General features: G+C 46.6%; 1 protein-coding gene across 8 annotated transcripts in view; it reads right to left on the reverse strand.

Annotated features, from left to right (window-relative positions):
* FRMD4A (FERM domain containing 4A) overlaps positions 1–24660 on the reverse strand; it is a 378187-nt gene that overhangs the window by 126732 nt on the left and 226795 nt on the right. For all 8 annotated transcript variants that reach the window (XM_060162157.1, XM_060162173.1, XM_060162166.1 and 5 more), the window contains exons 5-7: positions 17557–17641; positions 1809–1865; positions 892–914 (exon numbers count right to left, since the gene is read on the reverse strand). In XM_060162157.1, coding sequence (XP_060018140.1) covers positions 892–914; positions 1809–1865; positions 17557–17641 — 165 coding nt within the window. The remainder of the gene's footprint in view (positions 1–891; positions 915–1808; positions 1866–17556; positions 17642–24660) is intronic.

Raw genomic sequence — 24660 nt, forward strand, 5'->3', positions numbered from 1 at the left:
TTCACGGAGCAGAGGTATAACCTGCATTTCTTTTTCATACCAAGTTTGCTAATTTCCTAATGATGGGCCAGGATCCCACGCCCTGATGCTGTTCTTGTACATGTGGTTGAGTCTTCATATCTTTAGACCTTGATTCTAAAGAATGAGCTATACTGGACTTCCCTCAGGGGAGTTCAATAAAACAGAATCCCAGGAATGATGTCTGTCTTTGAGCAGACAGTCCTGTTGGTGGATGGCTACAACCCCTACTCTGTCTCCAGTGATGATCAGGAGAGACCGGCACTTCAGCCCTACTGGTCAACGGGCCGCGCTTAATGAAACGAATGACGAGGTTGAAGTTTGTAGATCTACAGGGTTATTAAAGCAGGGCACATTTTTCCCTGTGGTTAAGTCTGTTTATGTTCTCTCCCTAACATAACATCTGGAAAAGGACAGACAGTAGAAGTGGGATATTTATATTGTAACACTTTCATGAAAGACATCTTCCTGCGGGCTAGGATTTTGTACCTTCAGGGTTGGAACTAAAACAGAGGAAAAAAAAGATGTTTGCGTCCATGGGGTTCTCTCTATCACTATAGTTCATACCACAGTGATAATTCAAGGCTCCACGAAGACACCTGGGCGACCTGACACACCTCAATACAATGGCCATGTGTGACAGTGGGTTCTAACCTCAGCCTCTTAGTAACTTTCGTTTGGTGCAGAATATCCTCCTATCACTGGGCTTTCTCTGCCTGATGTATCTATTTCCGTTGACAAGCTGGGAACTGGATTTCAACATTAAGATATAATATTAATAAATTGCTCTCCTACGAAGAAAAGACAGAATAGTTTCTTTCAATAGAGATGCAACAGAATACATTTTTAAGCCAAAAACTCTCGTAAACTCACCTAGAAAAGTCTCCCTTTGCCTCCTGTAGAAGAAGAAAATTCAACATCAGTGACACATTCTGATCCCACGTTACAGATTTTAAAATACATTGTAATGATGTCCTCTACTGAATCAGTCCGACTGACTGCTGTTTCGTCCTATCAGCTATAGTAATATAATTAAGGAAGGACACGTGTATTTACCACTTGAATATGAGACAATTAAACTTCAGAAAGTTATATACAAAGAAAGTGATTCATAAGGACAAAGGGAAAGTTTCCATTTCTAAGCCCTGATGTAACTTTTTCCAGTTTAAAGATTCTGAACCTGGATGTCTGTCTGGATAGCACTGTCTACGAGTCCATGTCTTGTGTTATTTGTTGTTTTATCTTGTATTGTGGGCTTTTGGAGGCAGGGACCATGGAATCTGTAATGCATTAGCATAACACCTAGAACATAGTAGTTGCTCACTAAGTCCTGCTGAAGGAATAAATTAATGACATCATTTTAGCCCATCTTGCCAGTGTTTCTAATACTCAGTAGGCCTCTTTTTCACATCAGCTAAGGATCTTTTCCTTGTCTTTCATGACAGTGATTCTCCTGGCAATTCATTCCTGCTTTTTACTTGGCTTTCTCCAGTGACCTGAAGAAAAGGGGGTCACTGGATGGTCTCAGTTTCTCCCAATCTCAGGTTATACACACAGTTTTCCTTTGCAGAGAAATACAGTCTCAACATTTTGGAGAAGGACAGAGAATAGAGAAGACTCTATTTGCTGCCATGGTGTAATTTCCCCAGTAGCTCTTTCCTGCTTGTGGCTAAAAATAACTAAGAAGTCAAAGAGCTAGTGGATATAGCAACTGCCACGCATGGTAAGTCTTATTCCTCTTTCTTCTGTGTGTGGCCCTGGCATACAAAGGCGAGGGGGAGACGACTTACCTGTAAAATATACGAGGCTAATTCAAACACCACTTCACTGTCAACGTCAATCAGCTCCTGAAAGGAAAACCAAGGAAGATAAGTTTGGTCCTTTAATGAGGATTTCTTTAGGATCTCTCCCCAAAGAGGATGGGTATTTCTTTCCTAAGGTGTTCCCTAAAATCTCAAGCACTCATAGAATATCTTCTCTGAATTACTTGGACCCGAATGCTCCCTGACATGCTTTTTACAGCTCTTAGAATGAATCCAGTGGTCCTGGGTCTACACAGTTGCCTCCAGGGCTTCATCTTTGTCTACATGAGAAATTAAGGGATGGGCCAGTCCCCGGCTTTTTACAAATCTGTCAACCTGATTAATCAGCAGAGTAAGGTTACTTGATAACCACATGCATTTTTCTTTCCAAACTCTACTTCGGAACCAGGAATAAGGCTCTACTGAAGAAAAGGTTACAGTGGGATTGTGACTCTTCTAAAATTAAATAAAATGAAAAATAGAATTCCCCAGTTGCACCAGCCACATCTCTTTCATGTACTCAATACTTCGAGGCAGCTGTTGGCTACCATGATGTCAGAGCACATGCAGGGCACTGCGCTCACTGTAGAAAGTTCTACTGGTCCGCACTGTTAGAGAATCCAAGTTTAAAAATGCTCTGTTCTACAGATTGCCAACAAACACATGAAAGGATGCTCAACATCATTAATCATTAGAGAAATGCAAATCAAAACTACAATGAGATATCATCTCACACCTGTCAGAATGGCCATCATCAAAAAATCTAGAAACAATAAATGCTGGAGAGGGTGTGGAGAAAAGGGGACCCTCCTGCACTGTTGGTGGGAATGTAAATTGATACAGCCACTATGGAGAACAGTATGGAGGTTCCTTAAAAAACTACAAATAGAACTACCATACGACCCAGCAATCCCACTACTGGGCATATACCCTGAGAAAACCATAATTCAAAAAGAGTCATGTACCAAAATGTTCACTGCAGCTCTATTTACAATAGCCAGGACATGGAAGCAACCTAAGTGTCCATCAACAGATGAATGGATAAAGAAGATGTGGCACATATATACAATGGAATATTACTCATCCATGAAAAGAAACTAAATTGAGTTATTTGTAGTGAGGTGGATGGACCTAGAGTCTGTCATACAGAGTGAAGTAAGTCAGAAAGAGAGAGACAAATACCGTATGCTAACACATATATACGGAATCTAAGAAAAAAAAATGTCATGAAGAACCTAGGGGTAAGACAGGAATAAAGACACAGACCTATAGAGAATGGACTTGAGGATATGGGGAGGGGGAAGGGTAAGCTGTGACAAAGTGAGAGAGTGGCATGGACATATATACACTACCAAACGTAAAATAGATAGCTAGTGGGAAGCAGCCGCATAGCACAGGGAGATCAAGATCAGCTCGGTGCTCTGTGACCACCTAGAGGGGTGGGATAGGGAGGGTGGGAGGGAGGGAGAAGCAAGAGGGAAGAGATATGGGAACATACGTATATGTATAACTGATTCACTTTGTTATAAAGCAGAAACTAACACACCATTGTAAAGCAATTATACTCCAATAGAGATGTTAAAAAGCAAAACAAAACAAAACTCTGTTCTCTAGTTCTTCCCCCAAATATTTAATCGTGATCTGTGGACATGGTCTTAAAAGGACATAAGCCTCTCTTAGGTTTTTAAAAAAATCCTATGTATATATATTTCAAAATGTATATAGTCCATATCTCCTTGTATCTAACAGCTTGACTGAGGTATAATAGATACAGAAAGAAATTGCACACTTAGTATATATAATGTGTTACTTCAGACATATGCAAACACCTGTGATACCATCACCATGTTCAAGGTACTAAACATCCATCACCTCCAAAAGTTTCCTTGTGTCACTCTGTGTGTTCTTCTCGGGGGGAGGTAAGAACACTTAATGTGAGATCTACCCTCCTAACAAGATTTTAAGTGCACAACACTGTATTTGATATACAGTTCAGATCTTAGAGACAAAGGAAAGCCTGGAGTCCACCAGCACGCAAGAATAATAACCAAATTAACTGACGTTGTACTTCTGTTATCAAGTACAAGTAGAAATGCCTACCTTTCTTTTCTCTCCTTAATACCCCTAGATCCTACAGTGAGTGACTGGAGCACAAAGAACTAGCGCTAGCACCGACTTAGACCTCAGCTAGCCCAGCCACCCGCTTTCATCGAGAACAGAAACCAAAAACCATCAAGGGACTCCCCCAGAGTCACAAGGCTTTAGTGGCTGTGATGGGGCTGGGAAGCACCCCCAAGTTCTTGTCCAGCATCTGACCTTCTGGAGGGCATGCTCTCCCCCAAATCAATCAGGTCACAGTCTCAGACAACATGGTCTCAGGACCACAGGTAGCATCAAAGTTAGCTAAAACAAGGGTTACTTTTTTTTCGAAGTATAAACCAAACTCTGATTCACAGATTTTCCAATTATTTTTGTGTGCTCCAGAAGTGGCCCCTGTGATTCAAAACAATGCATTGAAGCAAGCCTGTGTATTTCAAGGGAAGGATATCCTGCAGGCTCTTTCGAGCTCAGGAATTTCAAATATGGATAATAATGTTTGCTACCGAACCGCCTTGGAGCGTGGGCTAAGAGAACTAACGAGAGACATGGAAGGATGGGGGACAATTCTTTATGTTTAACCGGCTGAAGGAGCTTTACGGACACTGTAATTGATACAGACTGTCAGTGCTGGAGTGTGGAGGAATGCTTGGAATTGCAGTCCTGGGATTACCAGGTCCCATCAGAATGTAAATCATTTAACAGTGGACAAATGATTTAACAGAAACACCGTACAGGGTTTCCACAGTGGATCACTTCTACTCGCACTGTGTGCCCTTCCATTCCCACCAGTCGACTTCCTGAAAGTCGCCGGTGTGTACTTGTCAGCGTACTCCGTCAAACATTTACGCCGAGGTTGCAGGCAACGGTCAACGGTGGCTAATACTTAACATCCCAGGAGAGGCCAACTCAAAGCCAACCATGGGGAACAACCCTGTTAAGTGCGAACATTGTTTTTAGTTCATTACTTGACTCATCTGCTAAAGGGAAACATCTATATCTTTGGGAAAGAGGGCAGGAGTGGGGAAGGCGGAGGGCGGTCGTTTTCCATTTGATTTGATTTTACACAGTCCGTTCTGCAGTTCCAGGAGAGACTGTGAGATGCTAATCGCATGGCAGCGTTAACTGTAATGTAAGTACCATTATTCAGAATCAAGCTACCAAAGATGCCCATTTAAACATCAAACCTGATTTATACGAGTTCTCTCTCACCGACCATATGTGTCCTCAGGGTAAGTGGGAACTAGTGCCTCTAACTGGGGTGAATTTCCACTTTCTCTGACCTTGACCATCTCCCAGTGAAGATATTAAAAACAATGAGAGCCAGAACGTGACCGGTAAGAAGGAAAAGGATTGAAGAATGAGGTGGCCCAGACGTCCCCACTCTTGCAAAATGTGAGGGGAAAGAGAGCTGCGGTATTCCTTCTCACCGTTTCCATTTAGTATTTATTGAGTTCAAGAATCATGGCATCATCTGTCCTCAGAGGAATCAGTACAGAGTCTAAATGGTGTTTATAAGACCCAATCTAGGAACGGGGATGGGGGTGGGGGAAGAGATGCTCCCTAATGGAGAAGAACATGCTTTCCTACCTCGCAGCCGCTGCCTGATTCCCTGATGTCTCCTGTTTATAATACCTTCCCCCGTTTATACCTCGTCCTCCCAGGTGATTTTATCCCCTGCGATGGAACAGAGCTCTAGATTTCCTGCCCACACCACACACCTCCCGTTGTACCTCAAACCCTGAGAGCTGAGCCCCCGTGGGGAGAAGTGGACAGATGTTTCCAGGGATCCGCCTACCATATAACATTCCAACGATCACTGCACCTTTTTCTCATCTGGCTTCTCTCAAATGCAGAGGTGGCTCTTTTCAAGTGTTTCTGCTCAAGCAGAGCAAATAAACCGAACACGATCACGAAGAGTTCGTGCAAAAATCCCACACTTTCCTGGGGCAATGGGTTTTCCCCCGACCGAGGGGGAAATGCAGAAAGATGGGGATCAGAAGGCCCTTCAAGGAAGATGTACGGGTGTTTCCCACCGGCATCACCCACAGGCTGGACGGGGGACACTCCTCTGTGCCCCCAGTGCCCTGAGAGTCATCTGAGGAGGGGTGTCGGCAGGGCTGTCTGCCGAGCTGGAGGCTTCCCTGGGAATCTAGGGTGGTCTGGTGGGCATGCAGTCATTTCCTCCTGAGACTCACTGCTAACAGGGGGATGCTGATGGGAGGGTCAGTGACGTCACGGAGGTCACGTGTCCTTTGGACGTCTGTCTTACTTGCTACTGAACCACGTGTGCCGCCTTCTGTGATCTTTTGTCACGCGGTATGGACAGACAAAACGTGCTTCTCTGCAGGGTGTGCGTGTGTGTGTCTGTGTGTGTGTGTTCAGACAGGGCTGTGGAGGATGGCATTCTGCATTGTTCTACAAGTTGCCGAATGAGGAGGCCTGAGGTCATCTATCAGCAGCCTCACGGTTAACAATATGCTCAAAAAGATTTCCATTCTGAGGGTCTCTGAGTGTTCCAAAGAGAGAGCCCCATGAGAATCCCCAGTGACAGGTGTAAGGACGGTCTCCAAAAGTCCTGAGAGCTGGAGGAACTCGTCACGACCTCCTTGCTCCAAGGGCCCTGGTGGTGATATTCAGACTCAACGGAGAATCTTAATGAAAAGCCTTCCTCCTTGGTCAGAAATTCCAGCTTTCATGGAAGATTCGTGAGAGCTTTATAACAGAAAAGATGATGAGCAACCACATGGTAGGATGAAAAGATTTCAATGAGAATGACCTTTGCCAAGTCCAAGCAGAACGACCTGCAGGGCTGCCCCACGGTTTTTCTGGTAAATCCTCACCCACTGTAACCATCTTTCTTTGTACCCGCAAACCGCCCGAAGAGGATGGTTTCTTGCCATCTCTTTAAGACTATTTCTACCCTGGGGCATTGAATAAATACATCCCTGGATCTCTGAGTTTCATCTTCCTCGTCAGTAGAATGGGGAGAACAATTTCTTTTCCAATTATTGTATTGAGTCTGGTGAGGCGGAAATGTAGAGGTGATTTGGAAACTCTGAGACTCACTACAAATATCGGGTCTGCATTATTTATTTTCACTTACTGGCATTTCTGAATCATCTGAACTCCACAATTTTGTCTGCTCTTCAGCATTTTTTTAGCATTTATTGGAATCTTTTTTATTTTTTTTTTACATTTTATTTTATTTTTTAAAAAACTTCTTATTGGACTATAAGAATTTACAATGTTGTGTTAACTTCTGCTGTACAGAACAGTTATACATATACATATATCCACTCTTTTTTAGAGTCTTTTCCCATATAGCTCATTACACAGTATTGAATAGAGTTCCCTGTGCTATACAGGAGGTCCTTGTTGCTTATCTATTTTATATATAGTGGTGTGTATATGTCAATCCCAATCTCCCAATTTATCCCTCTCCCCTTTTTTCCCCCCGAGTAACCATAAGTTTATTTTCTACGTATGTGACTTTATTTCTGTTTTGCAAATAAGTTCGTTTGTATCATTATTTTAGATTCCACGGATAAGTGATATCATATGGTATTCGTCTTTGTCCGACTTATTTCACTTAGTATGATAATCTCTAGGCCCATCCATGTTGCTGCACATGGCATTATTTCATTCTTTTTTATGGTTGAGTAATATTCCATTGTATACATGTACCACATCTTCTTTATCCATTCATCTGTTGATGGACATTTAGGTTGCTTCCATGTCTTGGCTATTGTACATAGTGCTGTAATGAACATAGGGGTGCATGTATCTTTTTTTTTTTTTTTTGGCTGTGTTGGGTCTTCGCTGCTGCACGCAGGCTCTCTCTAGTTGCGGCGAGCGGGGGCTACTCTTCGTTGCAGTGCACAGGCTTCTCATTGAGGTGGCTTCTCTTGTTGTGGAGCACGGGCTCTAGGCGCACAGGCTGTAGTAGTTGTGGCTCGGGGGCTCTAGAGCGCAGGCTCAGTAGTTGTGGCTCACAGGCTTAGTTGCTCCGCAGCATGTGGGATCTTCCCAGAACAGGGCTCGAACCTGTGTCCCCTGCACTGGCAGGCATATTCCTAACCACTGTGCCACCAGGGAAGTCCATGTATCTTTTTTTTTTGTGGTACGCGGGCCTCTCACTGTTGTGGCCTCTCGTTGCGGAGCACAGGCTCCGGACGCGCAGGTTCAGCGGCCATGGCTCACGGGCCCAGCTGCTCCGTGGCATGTGGGATCTTCCCGGACCGGGGCACGAACCCGTGTCCCCCGCATTGGCAGGCGGACTCTCAACCACTGCGCCACCAGGGAAGCCCCCATGTATCTTTTTGAAAAAGAGTTTTCTCTGGATATATGCCCAGGAGTGGGATTGCTGGATCATACGGTAGTTCTACTTTTAGTTTTTTAAGGAACCTCCATACTGTTCTCCATAATGGCTGTTGGACTCGCTAGTAAGACATTTTTTAAGGAGGTGGGCAGCACTGTGTGTGTGTCTACATGTGTGTGTGTATCGGTCACCACGTATATCATCCCAGTGGGTCCTGACACCCACATTCAGCCTTGTTGAGCCCACGTGACGCCCTGTTTCACTGCACAACCTACAGGGGCTATGGGAAGGCGCCCCCAGGCCATCAGGGGCTGACGAGCGGGATAAGCCTGATGTGATCTTGCACAATTCCTCTCTGAGCCCTCTGCCAGTTTCTCATCAGTCAAGTCCCTTCATGTTTGTCTGGGGCACTCTCTCACTCGGTGGCCCGGGTATTTCTCCCGCTGTCCACTGCATACAGTCCATTTCACGATCCTGAGGGATCTCTCCTGTAGAGGTCACGGGCACAGCCCAGATGATGGGTCTGCGTATGTTTATTTCTAGAGAGTTGAAGATGGAAGTCCCTCTCTGTCCTCCTTCCCTTCCTCTCTCTGTCACGTGAGCACATACACCAAGCTGGCAACCCTCCATCTAAGAGATAATGACCAGGATTCTGTGAGTCTGAGACAGATGTTTATGTTGGTTCCTTTGTCCTGTGGGACTTGATTCTGGGCTTTTGTTTCTCTCATCTTCAGACGAGATATCCTCTGCTCATTAGCAAATCTCTTGGAAGATCTTGGATAAAGGTTGCTTATTTTAATTTCAGCAAGAGTGATGGTATTTAGACCAAAGTAGCAAACTTGGCCCAGGGATGACTGTTTGAACTTCAATCATATGTGACGCTCTTAGTTCAATGGGGACATCTAGGCACAGAAGGCTGGACCAGACCCCCCAGCGCACAGAAAGGAGGAATTTTAAGTTTGTTTTTCTGACATGATCTGCTCTCAGTGGGTACATGTAGGCTCCAAACTTGGTAATTTCCTAGGAAATATGCAAATCCTTTCTCCCTGGGATTGGAAACGAAGCCATTAAAAACAATTTACTAAGCATTGACCATGCGCCTTGTTTAGTGAGAGGTCAGTGGAAGGTGATCATTAAAATTCACTCAGAAAAATGCTGGTGCCAACTCCTCCTCCAAACCAGGAGACGTACTTCTGTGCGTCTTCAGATGGTGGCCACGGGCCCTGCTTCTTTGGTTATCATTTCGGACAAGATAAATTCTGAGATCAAGCATGTAAATGTGATGGACGTATATAAAGAGTGGATGGTCAACCCCTTCCGTTCAAACGTGAGATTCATAACAGGCCAGCTAGTTATGTTGACCAGTCCCTCACTTCACCCAACTTAAATCATCTAAGGATCAAATTGCTCCTCTTAGGAACTGAATAGCAGCGGAAGGTCCTTCAGTGTAGGGGCCTCTTTTCTTTCATTCATGCATTCATTCATTTATGGCTGCACTGGGTCTTTGTGGCCGTGCGCGGGCTTCCTCTAGTTGCGGCGCCACTCTTCGTTGCGGTGCGCGGGCTTCTCATTGTGGTGGCTTCTCTTGTCGTGGAGCATGGGCTCTAGGCGCAGGGGCTTCAGTAGTTGTGGTGTGCGGGCTTAGTTGCTCTGCGGCATGTGGGATTGTCCCGGACCAGGGCTTGAACCCGTGTCCGCTGCATTGGCAGGTGGATTCTTAACCACTGAGCCACCAGGGAAGTTCCGGGAGCCTCTTTTCTTACCTCTCGGAAGGTATGCCTCTGAAGATGACAGGAAGCTGGATTTCAGAATTCTATATTTCCCTTATAACTTTAAGATCTATCATCTAAGGGAATCCTTCTTTTTAAAAATTAAAAAAAACATTTTGACATTTTATGACCTAGCACATGTTGTCTGCAGAGCTTTTGAAAATTACTGTGGTGACTAATTTTGACAGCAAGCTCACTTTGCCAGTGGAGAACTCCGAGCAGGCAGGATTCAATCCTGAAGGTGGTGAAAGTGCTGAGATTAGAGTCCACGTCCACCTCAGCACTCCCTCTAGTGTAGCAAGTCCACTGCCCCCCACGGGGCTCACTGATGGGCCTTCTCCAGTTGACAGAGGAAGCCACATCCCAAGAGAGAGACGACCAGATGGAAAACTTGGCAGGAGAGCTCTGCTCTCCTGGGTCACTTCCTAGGAAGCACACATCATCCTAGGCTCACTTCCCATGGGAGTTTTCCTCGGAACTAGAAACACATTTCTCAATGAGTTTCGTCCATCCCTTGGTCATAAGTTTCCTTTCCATCACCCCCTGTCCCCTGAATGAGTCGAAACACAACAGAAATGCTGGTGAAGGAAGTGGCCATGTCGGGTGTCGATGACCTCTTTTTTGCGGTACGTGGGCCTCTCACCGCTGTGGCCTCTCCCGTTGCGGAGCACAGGCTCCAGACGCGCAGGCTCAGCGGCTATGGCTCACGGGTCCAGCCGCTCCACGGCATGTGGGATCTTCCCGGACTGGAGCACGAACCCGCATCCCCTGTATCAGCAGGCGGACTCTCGACCACTATGCCACCAGGGAAGCCCTGATTTTTTTTTTTTTTTTTGCAGTACTTGGGCCCCTCACTGTTGTGGCCTCTCCCGTTGCAGAGCACAGGCTCCGGCCGTGCAGGCTCAGCGACTATGGCTCACGGGCCCAGCCGCTCTGCGGCATGTTGGATCCTCTCGGACCGGGGCACGAACCCACGTCCCCCGCATTGGCAGGCGGAATCTCAACCACTGCGCCACCAGGGAAGTCCCGATGACCCCTTTTGACACGTCTTCCTGCTTCACTGAAAGGAGACGAGTAGAGCCCCGCTCCTTCCTGACCAGATTCTAACTTTCTGCATCTTGTACAGATTATGACTGTAATTTCCTGCTCTTTTGGTAGAAAATAGAGGGATTGTAAAGCAAGGAGAAGTGAGAGAGAAATCCACTGCAGTTGTGCTTTCTGTCTCCTGGTGAAGAGTGGAAAGTGAGAGCTGGCATTCGTGGTTTGGGGAAAATGACAAAACAAATGAACAAAGCAAAACACCTTTCCTCGCTTTTGTGCTGTTGAAGAGATCAGAGGTCTGCTCTCTGGAGAAGATGATGCGTAGGAAGCTAGGATGAAGCAGACCGAGAGCTCAGGGATTCAAAAGGGGGCCTACACCCTAATGGAGGTCACTCCGTCCCCAAGACCCTGAAGCGGGAGGAGACATCCCAGAAGGGAAGTAAGACATTACATCCTCTGGAGACAATGAAGAGCCATGAGAAAAGACACGAAGCACTGATACTTAGGGTTCCCACTGAAAGAAACAGCTTGCCACTGGGACACTCCACAGGGACAGCCACAGAGGACCATCCCCACCTGGGCACTTGGAGCTTTTGAGTGCCTCACTCTTAAATATGGGTGGAAAGCCTCCTACATGAAAGACAGAGACCAAAATAAATAAACAGAGAAAAAAAAAAAGAACTGGAAAGAAACACAAAGGAAACAGAACGTGCATGATAATTAATATTGTTGGAGTGATAAGAGGATATTATGCTCAAAGACAATAACAGGATTACATGTATATAAAGAAAAATCAGATAATATGAAGGAAGTCTGGGAAATTCAAAACATGATGGCAAAGGTTAAAAAATCAATAGAGGAGATTCAAGATAATATTGAGGAAATCTTCTAGAAAGTAGAACAAAATGACAAAGATGGAAAATAGGAGAAACCAGGTATCAAAGCAGGAGGCTGTGCCCGGCATCAGATTAACAGGAGCTCCAGAAGGAGAGCACAGAGGAAACAGAGACACATCACTAAAGAAACAATACGAAAAACCTCCCAGAACTGAAGAATACGAATGTCCAGACTAAAAGTGCTCGCTGAATACACACCACAGTGGGCTTGCAAAGACCTACTTTAGGGCGCGCCATCCTGCAACTTCAGATGAAGAGGAATAAAGAAGAAATCCTAAGAGATCCCGTGGGTGGTCATGGAGGTGGGGGGAGTCCACATACAGCGTATGGACTGCAGACTTCACCAGAGCAAGCAACTCTCAAAGACTCTGAGGCAGCACCTTTGATATTCCGAGAGAAGTCATTCTGTATTTCCACATCCAGTCAAACCATTAACCAGATATAAAAGTAGAGCAGGGCTTCCCTGGTGGCGCAGTGGTTGGGAGTCCGCCTGCCGATGCAGGAGACACGGGTTCGTGCCCCGGCCTGGGAAAATCCCACATGCCGCGGAGTGGCTGGGCCCGTGAGCCATGGCCGCTGAGCCTGCACATCCGGAGGCTGTGCTCCGCAACGGAAGAGGCCACAACAGTGAGAGGCCTGCATACTGCCAAAAAAAAAAAAAAAAAAAAAAAAGTAGAGCAAAGGCTTTTGCAGATATGCAAGGACCCAAACATTTTACTTCTCATATACGCTTTCTCTGGGTTACTGCAGGATGTTCTCCAGTGAAACAATGTTGTAAAACAAAACACAGGAAGACTCGGGATCCAGGAAGCAGAGCACCCAGTCCAGAGCTGGGGTGAAGGGAAGACGGGACAGGAAAGGGGCATCTTGGGCTGAGGGCTATGAATGAGGCCATGTCCAGACAGGAACAGAAGGACGGAGGACTCTAAAAGGGAGGTGCCTGGAAAAACAACAAAGGCAGCAGCAACAAAACCCAAGCTAAAGAGAGGAATGGATGAATTATCTGATGCAGATGCAAATTAACGTCGGTGGACATTTGGGAATCTGTAGCTTCTGGAAAAAAAAAATGATGGATACTTAGAAACTAAAATAAGTAACAGCAAGGCAATTATTATTACCTTTAGGTAAAATAACTGGTTGTCTAAAAACCTTAGGATGCTACTTGGATTAGTCATAATAATGTAATGCTGATGGGTATGGCTTTTGCCCAGAACTGTGCTATCACCATACTGGGAAAATGGGAAAAGGAAAGTGTGGGTGGTTGCATAGGAGACCTCAATCCTCACCTACCTTACAAGGAATTCAGTACATCAAAGATGGATAAATCAAGGAATAACACCCTGTGCCCCTTATTTACAAACAGAGAGAGGCAAATACCAGAAGAAACAGCTAAAATTGCTGGAAGCGGCAGGAGTTGCGGGGGGGGGGGGGGCGGGAGGGGGGAGGGGGGCTCTTTTTCATAAACAGCCTCCTAGAGCCATGCGGCTTCTAAACCACGGCATATATTACTTAGATAAAAATAAATGTGAATGCGTTAAAAAAGCGAATGAAATAAGGACTTGGAGGAAGCAGGAATAAACAGCTTATGGTATCTGAACAACTTAGATTCTAGTACGTTGTAGGAATCGCTCCCCAAGACACAGGGAGGGCGCTGGGTCAGCTGGTATCAGCATCACCTACCGGTTACGTGTCTGGAACCGCTCTCAGGTCCATCAAGGCCTCCAAAGTGCCAGAGGGCAGTGTGGGCAGCACGCAGAAAATCGCGGCCAAGGTGAGCTCAGATCTGATTCCAAGTGAGCAATTCTATCTCAGCGGGAGCTAATAACGTGCCTGGTGGGGTGCTAACCACCTTCATGTCTATCTCGCTTAATCTCCCCAAGAAGGTGGTGGGTTGGGTCTTTTAATATCCTTGTTCAACCAAAGAAGAAAATTAAGCTTGGAGACGTCACAGAAGGTGTCCACATTTACTGCAGTCGCTAAGAGGCAGAGGTAGGAAGGGAACCCAAGTCTGTGAGCCACGGAGTCTAAACCCCTAATCACAGTCATTCTGCTCCCGGGCCTTCCGCCATCTTTACATATTTACAACTGTGCCAAGCCTGTTCCACCACTTCTGGTTCCTTGTCTTTCACTAAGTTACTAAATCTCTCCAGCATCGGGTTCCTCCCTCAGTACAGCTAATGATTCCATCCCACTCATGAGCCTCAAAAAATGTAAGACAAGTGAAAAAATTTTTATAGACTCTAAGTGTCAACTTATGCAGATGAAAACATTATTTCTGATGATGGGAAGGAGATGGGTGGCCTTGTGACGCGATTCTGTCCCCTATGTAACCTTCAGAAGAGCCAACTGGGGCTCACTGACGCAAGTCACTAAGCTCCAGGACAGATGCGGAGAAGAGACAGCTGGGGTTCTAGAAGGGCACACACCACCCAGGTCAGCAGGCAGGCTGATGGCTGTGGGCACCTGGACCCTAAATGTGGCTGGCTCCGAATGCATCACCTCTTTAGTTCTGGGGATTTCTTTTTTAAAATTTCCCATTCATCCCAGAGTCCTCTGTGATCATTATGTTCAGAAGCACTGAAATCTTCACCTTCAGCTCAGCATCTGTGACTAGACTGAACCAAACAACTCCGAGAGAAACCATGTCTGCTCCCTTAACCCAGGGGTCTGTATAAGCACAGTTTGGGGCAACTTTTTACTCGCTGGGGTTGAGGGCGATTTCATCCCAGTCAGCGACTTCCCAGGCATCTACTGCCCAAGTCTGCCCCCTGGTGGACAGTCCTCCCTTTCTATTCCTGAATTCTTCCAAAGTGCTTTCACATGGATTAAACGAACACCATCAGAGACGCTTGCCACCTACGAGGTACGTAAGACTGGTATTATTATTTCCACTTTATAATGAGAAAATGAGGGTTTAGAGAGAGGAAGAAATTTGCAGGTCCCTGGAACTACATGCAGCGTCTTTGTTCTTCCATTCAGCAAAAGCCCCAAATACTGTAGTCTGAGCGCTCTTGGGCTTGAGCCCAGGTTAAGTCTTGGTTCACCAGCTGTAACCAAGCGAGGTTCTTTCAAAGAACTGAATTGGATCACCACCACGCCCTCCACGATTCTGAACATTTGCATTCAGTGGAGCTATTCTGTGCAGTGATGTGCTGAAGAACTTCCAGAAGGAGAAGTGATGGCCGACAGACCGCTTCACCTGTGTGTGTGCTTTAATGTGTAGTCAGGTGTTGCAATCCCTCCAAACTAGGTTTAGTTAAACAGGAAAATACAGGCAGCGGGATCTCCTCTGAATACAGCCATTGACCATGTTACAACAGGTGTACTTGGCTTTGAAGTTCTCTAAGGAGAGTCTGCCCTACAGGGCACAGTGCAGCCCAGCGGGTGGGATCTGTGATCTGGAATCAGGCTGCCAACTTCAGCCCTGACTGACTCTGCCATTCAGTGGATATGCAACCCCGGGTGAATCTCATAACCACCCTGTGCCTCATCTGTTTCACAGGGAAAACTAAGATAAAGAAGAGTCTTCATCTCAGAGATGGTGCAAAGATGCAGCCACACAACTTACAGAAGGCGCTCGGCACCAAGCCCACCACGGCGCCATGGGCGTTAAGTACCAGCTGTCCTTCTCCCTGGTCATTAATAAGCTGACCTAAGGCTGCACTCCTGAGACAGAAGGGGGCGTGTTGGAGGGCGGGTGCAGAGCGGGCGTTCACTTTAAATACATTCTGTTAGTTAGGATTCTCAACCCAGGGCGGGGAGCGGTATTCTGCAAGCCCCTCTCCCCCGGGACGGGGTGTGTGCTGGATTCTGTGGGCGTTTTGGGTTATCCAGTGAAAGGAAACACTACAAGCATATGGGGGAACTGGATGCAAGGGACTGTCCCACTCAATTAAGAACTGTCGCTTGAATAGACGTGTCCGTGAAGAAGATGTACAAATGGCCAGAGAGCATACGAAAAGATGCTCAACGTCGCTAATCGTCAGGGAAAAGCAAACCCAAACCATAGTGAGGTACCACCTAATACCACTAGGGTGGCTACTATTTATTTGTTTGTTTTTTGGCTGCACGGTGCAACTCGCAGGATCATAATTCCCCGACCAGGGATTGAACCAGTGCCCTCAGCAGGGAAAGCGCAGAGTCCTAACCACTGGACCGCCAGGGAATTCCTAGGTTGGTTGTTATTAAAAAAAACAACCCCAGAAAATAACAAGTGCGGGTAAGGATGTGCAGAATGGAATCTTCACACACTGTTGGTGGGAACATAAAATGGTGCAGTCGTTATGGAAAGCAGTATGGCAGCTCCTCAAAGAATGAAAAATAGAATTATGATATGATCCAGCAATTCCATTTCTGGGTATTCACCCAAAACAACTGAAGGCAGGGACTTGAACAGGTATTTATAAACCCACGTTCACAGCAGCATTATTTACTACAGCCAAAAGGTGGAAGCTACGCAAGGGTCCATGGACTGGTGGGTGAATAAACAAAACGTAGTAACTGCATACAATGGAATATCAGCCATAAAAAGGAAGGAACTTCTGATATCGGCTACAACATGGATGGACCTCGAGGACATTATGCTAAGTCAAATAAGCCAATCACAACAGGACAAATACTGCGTGATTCCACTCACGTGAGGTACCCAGAGTAGTCAAGTTCATAAAGACAGAAAACAGAATGGAGGTTGCCAGGGGCTGGCGGTGGGGAGTTACTGTTTAAGGGGTACAGTTTCAGTTCTGTATGATGAAGAGTTCTGTGGATGGATGTGATGATGGCTGTAAAACAAGGTAAACGTACTTAACGCCACTGAACTGTACACTTACCAATGGAGACCATGGTAACTTTTATCACAGTAAAAAAACTGTCCCACCCCATGGAGAACAGACTTGTGGTTGCCAAGGGGGAGGGGTGGAGGGGAGGGGTGGAGTAAGAGCTTGGGATGAGCAGATGCAAACGAGTATCTATAGGATGGATAAACAACAAGGTCCTACTGTACAGCACAGGGAACTGTATTCAATATCCTGTGATACACCATCATGGAAGAGAATATGAAAAAGAATGTGTGTATATATATATATATATATATATATATATATATATATATATATATAACTGAATCACTTTGCTGTACAGCAAAAATTAACACATTGTAAATCAACTATACTTCAATAAAAAAAATAAAAAATTGTCTCACCCAAAGTGCCAAGAGCATCCTTTTGAGAGATACTTCCAGAACATCCCAAAATGATCAAATATACATGCATTTGGTTATAAGAGGTTCATTTATAATTGTGAGACCTAGTGCATTTGTCACATTGGTTTGGGTTTCCCTCTTTTGGCCACAGTTGCCAAGTTCAGGAGACCCCTAAAGTCAAGCTAAGGAACACCTCCAAGGAGCTAAAACACAGTGATGGGATTGGAAGTCGTCGCGTATGAACACCTGATAGCTTTAGCTCCACGGAGTTCTCATTTATTTATAGTCATTAATTTATAAATTACTTCTACTAATCAATAAAATTGCATTAGGGGCAGCAAGTTGGGATTCCCAGCTTCAAAGGAGACTTTCAGATTTCAACGGAAAACTCTGAACAGGAAGAGGAAGTTCTTACCTTGTAGATACAGGACTTGGCGTTCAGGAAGAAGAGCTCTATGGTGGCATTGTCCTTTAGGTATGAGATGCTCTCTATATAGAACCTGGAAGAGAAAAACTGCCAGTGAACTACAGAAGCATCAACCAATCAGGCAGAAAATCATGTGTTCTCCGAGTTACATGATTTGACTTGAGGATACGGACGCCCAATCCAACAGGAACAAAAGAAAAAGCATCATCTATGGCTTCCACCATTCCTTTTTGAGAGAAAACAGTGCTTTTCAAGTTCGTTTACCGTGGGTTAGGACCATCATGACGGACAGCCCTTCTCATAGCAAAGAGCCGGCCTGCCATCAACCTCGAAGAGTACACCTGAACTTGACCATTTACTTCCTTTTTCATTACCTGCTTTCCAATTTTTTTATAATGTCATTTGTTTCCATTGCATTACTTTTTGTCCTCATCACTGTTGAGCTGGAGTTTTAAAAGATAATTTCTTCTGCTTAATCGAAAGAAGGGCCCTATTTCTCCTTGAGGTGGTTACAACAGGTCTTCGTGACGATGGCAAGGTGGGGTTTGACGTCTGCACATCCAGAGAGCTGTGGCTGGCGTTCTTAAAGCCGTGATATTCATGCACATGAAGCCAAATGAGAATTGGATTTTTTATCCAGATGAAACTTATGGATTTTTGTCAAGACAACACATGCTGAAATTATTTAAGTTTAATTCAATGATCCTTTACACATCGACTCTGGAGTTTATTCAATTCCTGAATTAGGGAAGGCACTTGTACTCATCTAAGGCTCAGCTGCACTGAGGGAGCTGTGATGAGAGGGGAGAAGGAAATGATTGGTACGCAGAGCCTTGGAGGGGAAGAGGTTCTGAGTGGGGTGGCAACACCTGGAGGGCACTGGGTACCTGCCTCGTGGAAACTGGGGGCCCCAAGAGGGGGCAGGAGGTGAAATGAGAAGAAACAAGTGCTACGATCGTCCAGAACAGCGTTAAGATGGGATGGAAAGAATCCTGGGGAGGAAGCCGAGAGCCCAGTGATCTGGGCCCAGCGCTGTGTGATTCAGGGCAAGGCCCATAACCTTGCTGGGCTTCCGCTTGCCAGTCTGTAAAAGACAGCAGGACGTGGTCAGCAGTTCCCCACCTAAGAAGTCTGCTGCTTTCAAATACTGGAACCTAATTCAGATTAAAACAACAACAACGATAGCAAAACCAACACACCAACACTGTAAGGCAAACAAAATGTGTGTGTAGGCTTGGGCGAGCCCGTGGCCTCCCAGTTTGCAGCCTTTTGTCTACAGACTAAGTAAACAACATCTTTGACCATTTTACAGATGTGTGCAGAGGCTGTCGTGATGAATACAACACAGATTCATTTAAATTTGTAATTGAATCCAGAGTCATCTTCAGAGATTAGTAGATATTTTCAATCCACGGATACTAGTCTGACAATTACCATCATGGAGGGTCTACAAAATTTTTGGAAATTACGATACAGTCTTTATTCATGCAAAGCCTGGGAATGAGGTGGCTGGTTGATCTCTACCACCACCCCCACTTCCCTACCAAAAAAAAAAAAGAAAAAAAACAGGCACCTGCCTCCGGCTTTTGGAGCAAGTATTCTAGGTCATGGAGGTCTCCATAAAGGGCCTGAGTGGTCTCAGAGGAACTGTAAAGCTGTACTACCTTCACTCCCCTAGTAATGGAGACTTGAAATATAGAAGCAAATTCTACGTCTCAAAGCAAAACACAGTTTTCCCTTGGTATCCACAGGGGATTGGTTCCAGGACCCACCTCTCCCCCAGGATATCAAAATCCTCAGATGCTCAAGCCCCTGATATAAAATGGTGCAGTAGGGCTTCCCTGGTGGTGCAGGGTTAAGAATCCACCTGCCGATGCAGGGGACACAGGTTCGAGCCCTGGTCCTGGAAGATCCCACATGCCACGGAGCAGCTAAGCCTGTGTGCCACAACTACTGAGCTTGCGCTCTAGAGCCCGCGAGCCATAACTACTGAGCCCACGTGCTACAACTACTGAAGCCCGCAGGCCTAGAGCCTGTGCTCCGCAACAAGAGAAGCCACCGCAGTGAGAAGCCCGCGCACTGCAATGAAGAGTAGCCCCCGCTCGCCGCAACTAGAGAAAGCCCGCGCACAGCAACGAAGACCCAACGCAGCCAAAAATAAATAAATAAACTAAAACAAACAAACGAAATTTTAAAAAGTAAATAAAATGGTGCAGTACAGTCGGTACATATCCGCGGGTTTCACATCTGATCCGTGGATATGGAGAACCGACTGTAAGTTACATTTGATGTAATTAAGAAGTCTGCATCCGTTGTAAACTTTCTGGCAAGGGGTAGTCAGAATAGCAAAACCAGAAGGAGGGAAGGAAGGCAGACAGATGGAAGGGAAGGGAAAGGAAGCAGAGGAGGGGAGGGGGAGAGGGTGACAGAGGCTCAGGACAGGGCTCCGGGTGGGTCAGAGCAAAGCCAGCTCAGCTGGGCGACCTGCAGGCGTGGCCTATTACAGATCAATCTTGCTTCTGTGCCTGTGTCCGAGCTATTCCTCTCACTTCCAGAGCCATCCTCCTGTACACCCCAGCTCACCCCTGCTCCCTTCAGACTCACTCAGGGTCACCACAAGTTTTCACTGACTCTGCGGATGGTCCCCACAGCAGACCTCCTCTCCTGGGCTCCGGTGACGACCTCTGCTTACTGTGTGGCCCCATGGCGCCGTGATTTTCTGTTCCCTGAGATGCCTTCTTAGTAGGCTGCTAACTCCTTGAGGCCTGGGACCAAATCTCATTCATTTTTGCATACCCAGCACTAATCCAGAGCCTGGCACCAACGCTTAAGGTTCTACGAATGAAAGATGCTTTCAACTGTTCTCCTCTCCACACACCGTTGGTGGGAGTTCTTACTGGACAGTGAAATGGGCGATGAAGACAGTGCAGGACGGAGAAAAAATAATAAATGATTTCCCAGACCATTTATGATTGGGGGTCTTATACTCCACACCCAGCCCCTGTCCCTCTGCCCCTTCTTTCACCGTGAACATGGAAAGCTGCCCACGCAGGGCTGCTGATGACTTTCAGTCCTAGAGCCAGAAGAACAGCAGAGGCTTCTAGAGTTTGCCAGTCAGTGACCTTGGCTCTGGAATAATAATTCTGAGTCGAAAGCTGTTGGGTCTGAAATAACTTCATTTTTTCAAAACAGTGCCGTACATCTTGATCCCATTTGCTTTAATTCTTGAGAATTAAGGAGCGAAGACATTCTGCCCCCCGGCCCCCCATTTTCTCCTCAACAGCATATGAAGAAAAAAAAGTAACACTTCCCTTTCCAACTCTCTAATAATGGAAAACTGAAATGAGATGGCAAATTCTATGCCTTTTGAGATAGTATTTGTTCCCTGGCTGCACAAGAGACAGGAAGGTGGAGGAAATAACAAGCATATTCTGAGATGGACGGGAAAAAAAATCACCTCCTTTTGAAAGAAACTGGAAAGCAGTTTCCTGTTAACCTTTATCACCAAGAAACAGCCTGGGAAACCCTGTGAGTTCCAGGCCTGTCATATTATTGTTCTGTAACCCTGGAGATATATATATATGTATTTTTTTTTTGCAGTACGCGGGCCTCTCACTGTTGCAGCCTCTCCCGCTGCGGAGCACAGGCTCCGGACGCGCAGGCTCTGCGGCCATGGCTCACGGGCCCAGCCGCTCTGCGGCATGGGGGATCTTCCCGGACCGGGGCTCGAACCCGCGTCCCCTGCATTGGCAGGCGGACTCTCAACCGCTGCGCCACCAGGGAAGCCCAACCCTGTATATTTAATTCATCCCGAACTTTCCTTCTGCGCTAGGAAGCTAGTGAGTCAAAAGTGCCCAGAGGAAAACAGACCTCAGCCATCTCAATCCCACACCGAGGCCCAGCGCACTCTACCGGAGAAGACACTTCTAGGGAAACGGGGAAGGGTGACGGTGTGTATTCAAAGTCTTGATGCCAGTTCTGTTCCTTTGGATTTTCCTGAGAGCCTGGTCAAAGGTCCTCCTTTGGGGCAGTAGGTGGCGATGTTGCATTTGCTTACCTACCAGCGCAGAGGGCTTCCTCAAAGACCGGGTTCACAAAGAAAATTCCAGGTCTCTGGGTAAACCTAAGGAAATGAATGACGTCTCGTAGCTTCAGAGGGTCTGTGTGGACAATTCCAAGTCTGATTCTGTATTAACTATGCGTTTTGGATGCTTTGACGTCTGGGGCCTTGCTGACCCTGGAGGGACAGCCCCTCCCAGGCTTAGCCAATTCCTAAAGATGGTAAAGGGTTCACCCGTGAGCATACCTTTTGCAGGCAGACCAGCCAATCCAGCGCCCACATACACTTCCTCGCCTCCCCTATGGGGATTTCACATTCCAGGCTGCTATGCACCTGCCTTAATCATCCCAGGGCCAGCAACTGGATAACCTGGGACAGTTATAACGTGCCCCAAAGCCTGCTGAAATTATTCAAGCTAGCCAATCCTAAACCTGCTTACCCTGCCTCACCCATTCTTTCCTGCAGAAATCACAATAAACGCTGGTGCCCACAGGTCCCCAGCTCCCTCTGCCTCCTGGCCAAGCCTGGTGCTTCCCCATGTGGCCCTGCCTGGCATGGGGTACCCCCTCCTCTTGGGAACCGAGTAGCAATCTCTCTTTTCAATGGCAGTCATCTCCTGATCTGTTGGCCCCAAGTGCCTGAACACAATAAAACCTCCAATTTAAAACAGGCTCTTCAGCATATTTAGTAGAACTGAATCTTTTTCTTATTGGCCACACCGCACAGCTTGTGGGATCTTAGTTACCTGAACAGGGATTGAACCCGGGCCCTGAGCAGTGAAAGCGTGAAACCCTAACCACTGGACTGCCAGGGAATTCCCAGTAGAACTGAATCTTAGGGCTTCTTCTTCTTTTTTTTTTAATATTTATTTATTTGGCTGTGCTGGGTCTTAGTTGTGGCATGAAGGACCTTTAGTTGAGGCATGTGGGATCTTTAGTTGTGGCACGTGGGATCTTTAGTTGTGGCATGCGGGTTCTTTGAGTTGCAGCATGCGGGCTCTTAGTTGTGGCATGTGGGATCTAGTTCCCTGACCAGGGATCGAACCTGGGTCCCCTGCATTGGGAGCACGGAATCTTAACCACTGGACCACCAGGGAAGTCCCTTAGGGCTTCTTTTTGAGTCAAAGGAAACGGTGCTCTAGGCCAAGGGCAAACCTGGCTCAGTACCGTGACTGATGCCACACCCAACCTGACCCAGGTGATGCTAACCTGAGGATATATTATCAGAAGGTCTAAGTGGGCATGAATATGTGCTATGCTCGTACATGTTTGAGCATGTTAAATACTGAAGGCTCTGAAGCCTTGGGGAGTCTGGTCCCCTTTAATGTGTAGAAGTCTCAGGGGGCGGAGATTGAACACCATCCAGCAAGATGACGTCAGCTAGGTTTCCCCCACTGGGCCCCCTCTCTCCTCCGCCCTCTCACATCCACCCCTTGGCACTTGGGAATCACTGACTATTTACAGCAAGTGTTAATTAAATGGCCCAGTGATTTCATTTTGTAATGAACACAAATGTCACATTTGGAAGGTCTGCTTTTGGTAGCAAAAAGGAGCGATCGTAATGAGAAGGATAATTAACACTGCTGTGAGTTTCTGCGGCCAAATCTCTCTGATGTTGAGAATTTCAACAGCGCTGAAAATCCTAACTGGGACACCCAGTTGAGATCTAGCAGGTTCTGGTTAGCAGGCACCTCGTTTTAGATCCATGCCATCCCTGTTACCATGAGTGACAGGAAACAGCACCGGCTGTCTTAATGAGCCCGCAGAGACACCAACAGTCGGGTCACGAACTCAACTGCAAAATCCCCTCTCCCGGATTAAAGCTTCTGGGCATCTCCTCTCTTTCTCTCTCTCTCTCTCTCTTTTTTTCTTTTCTGTAGCTCACTTTTGTTTATTGTTTGTGAAACTCTAAGTTTGAGGAGACACATCTAATCTCTATTTATTTTCCTACAGACAGTGTCGATGACCAGAGCTCCGAGGACATGGCTGGAGAACACACAATGAAAGGAACAGCCCAGACGTGGAGGAATCATCCTGAGCATACACTTGTATCTACAAAAAAAAAAGGACAGAGGGGCTCCCTTGGGTGGGTGGGCATATTTTCCTTCTATGTTTTCTCGACCTATTTCTTAAGCTTGCCTGGTGGACACTACCAGAGGGTCGCTGTTCTCAGTGTCGGGAGCTTGCCTCTCAGCATTAAACAAGGGTCTCGTCGTTGACTTCGATCTTGGTCACACACTGATCGCTGGGCTGCTTGTAACGGATGTGTGTGAGGGGGCAGGAAGCGGGGAGAGACGAGGCTGGGTGGTCATGCACAAGTCAGGTCACAAGGGACATGAGGAGGGCGGCCTTAGCATGCTAATGGAAAGCCAGGAACACCATGAGTGGGGGATCAGATAAGAATTCTAGAAAGGTGCTCAGTGCAACACATAGGATAGAATGGAAGGGGCCAAGACCAGAAGCAGAGATGAACAAGGAGATTTTCAGGACCAGGAGAGGCTTATGAAGGTCCTAATTATAGCCAGGGAGGGTGTGTATGGACAGTAAGGGATGGAGCTCTTAAAGACATGAAAACAAGAGGAATTCATTAATAAGAGGCCAGAGAAGGGAGCAGGTGGGAGACAGCAGATGACGTCAAAGGCGACTTTCAAGTTCCTGGCTTGAGGGGCTGCATGGGTGGTGGTGTCCATCGCAGAGATAAGGAGGTGTCAGGGAAAGAAGAGCGAGCTGGGGGCAGAAAGATGATGACATTATTTGATTCAGACAGGGGAGGGCAGAGAAGCGCCTGTGGAATTTGGTGCCCAGAGACCTCCAGTGACCATGGGGGTGATGGGACCAGAAGCTGGACCCCCAGAGACTGAGGGATCAATGGGACATGGGAAAGGGGGCAGCAAGTCCATCCTTCTAAACCTTTGCTGTGAACAGAAGGGGGAACAGGGGTAGTAGCTGTAGGAGGAGACAAGTCAGGGAGGGTAGTTTCTTTTCTGAGGGTGGGAGCATCATGGAGGGGCGTGGAGGGGAGGGGTCAGTGGA

This window comes from Lagenorhynchus albirostris, chromosome 1 (assembly GCF_949774975.1).
Source record: "Lagenorhynchus albirostris chromosome 1, mLagAlb1.1, whole genome shotgun sequence".
Lineage (NCBI taxonomy): Eukaryota > Metazoa > Chordata > Mammalia > Artiodactyla > Delphinidae > Lagenorhynchus > Lagenorhynchus albirostris.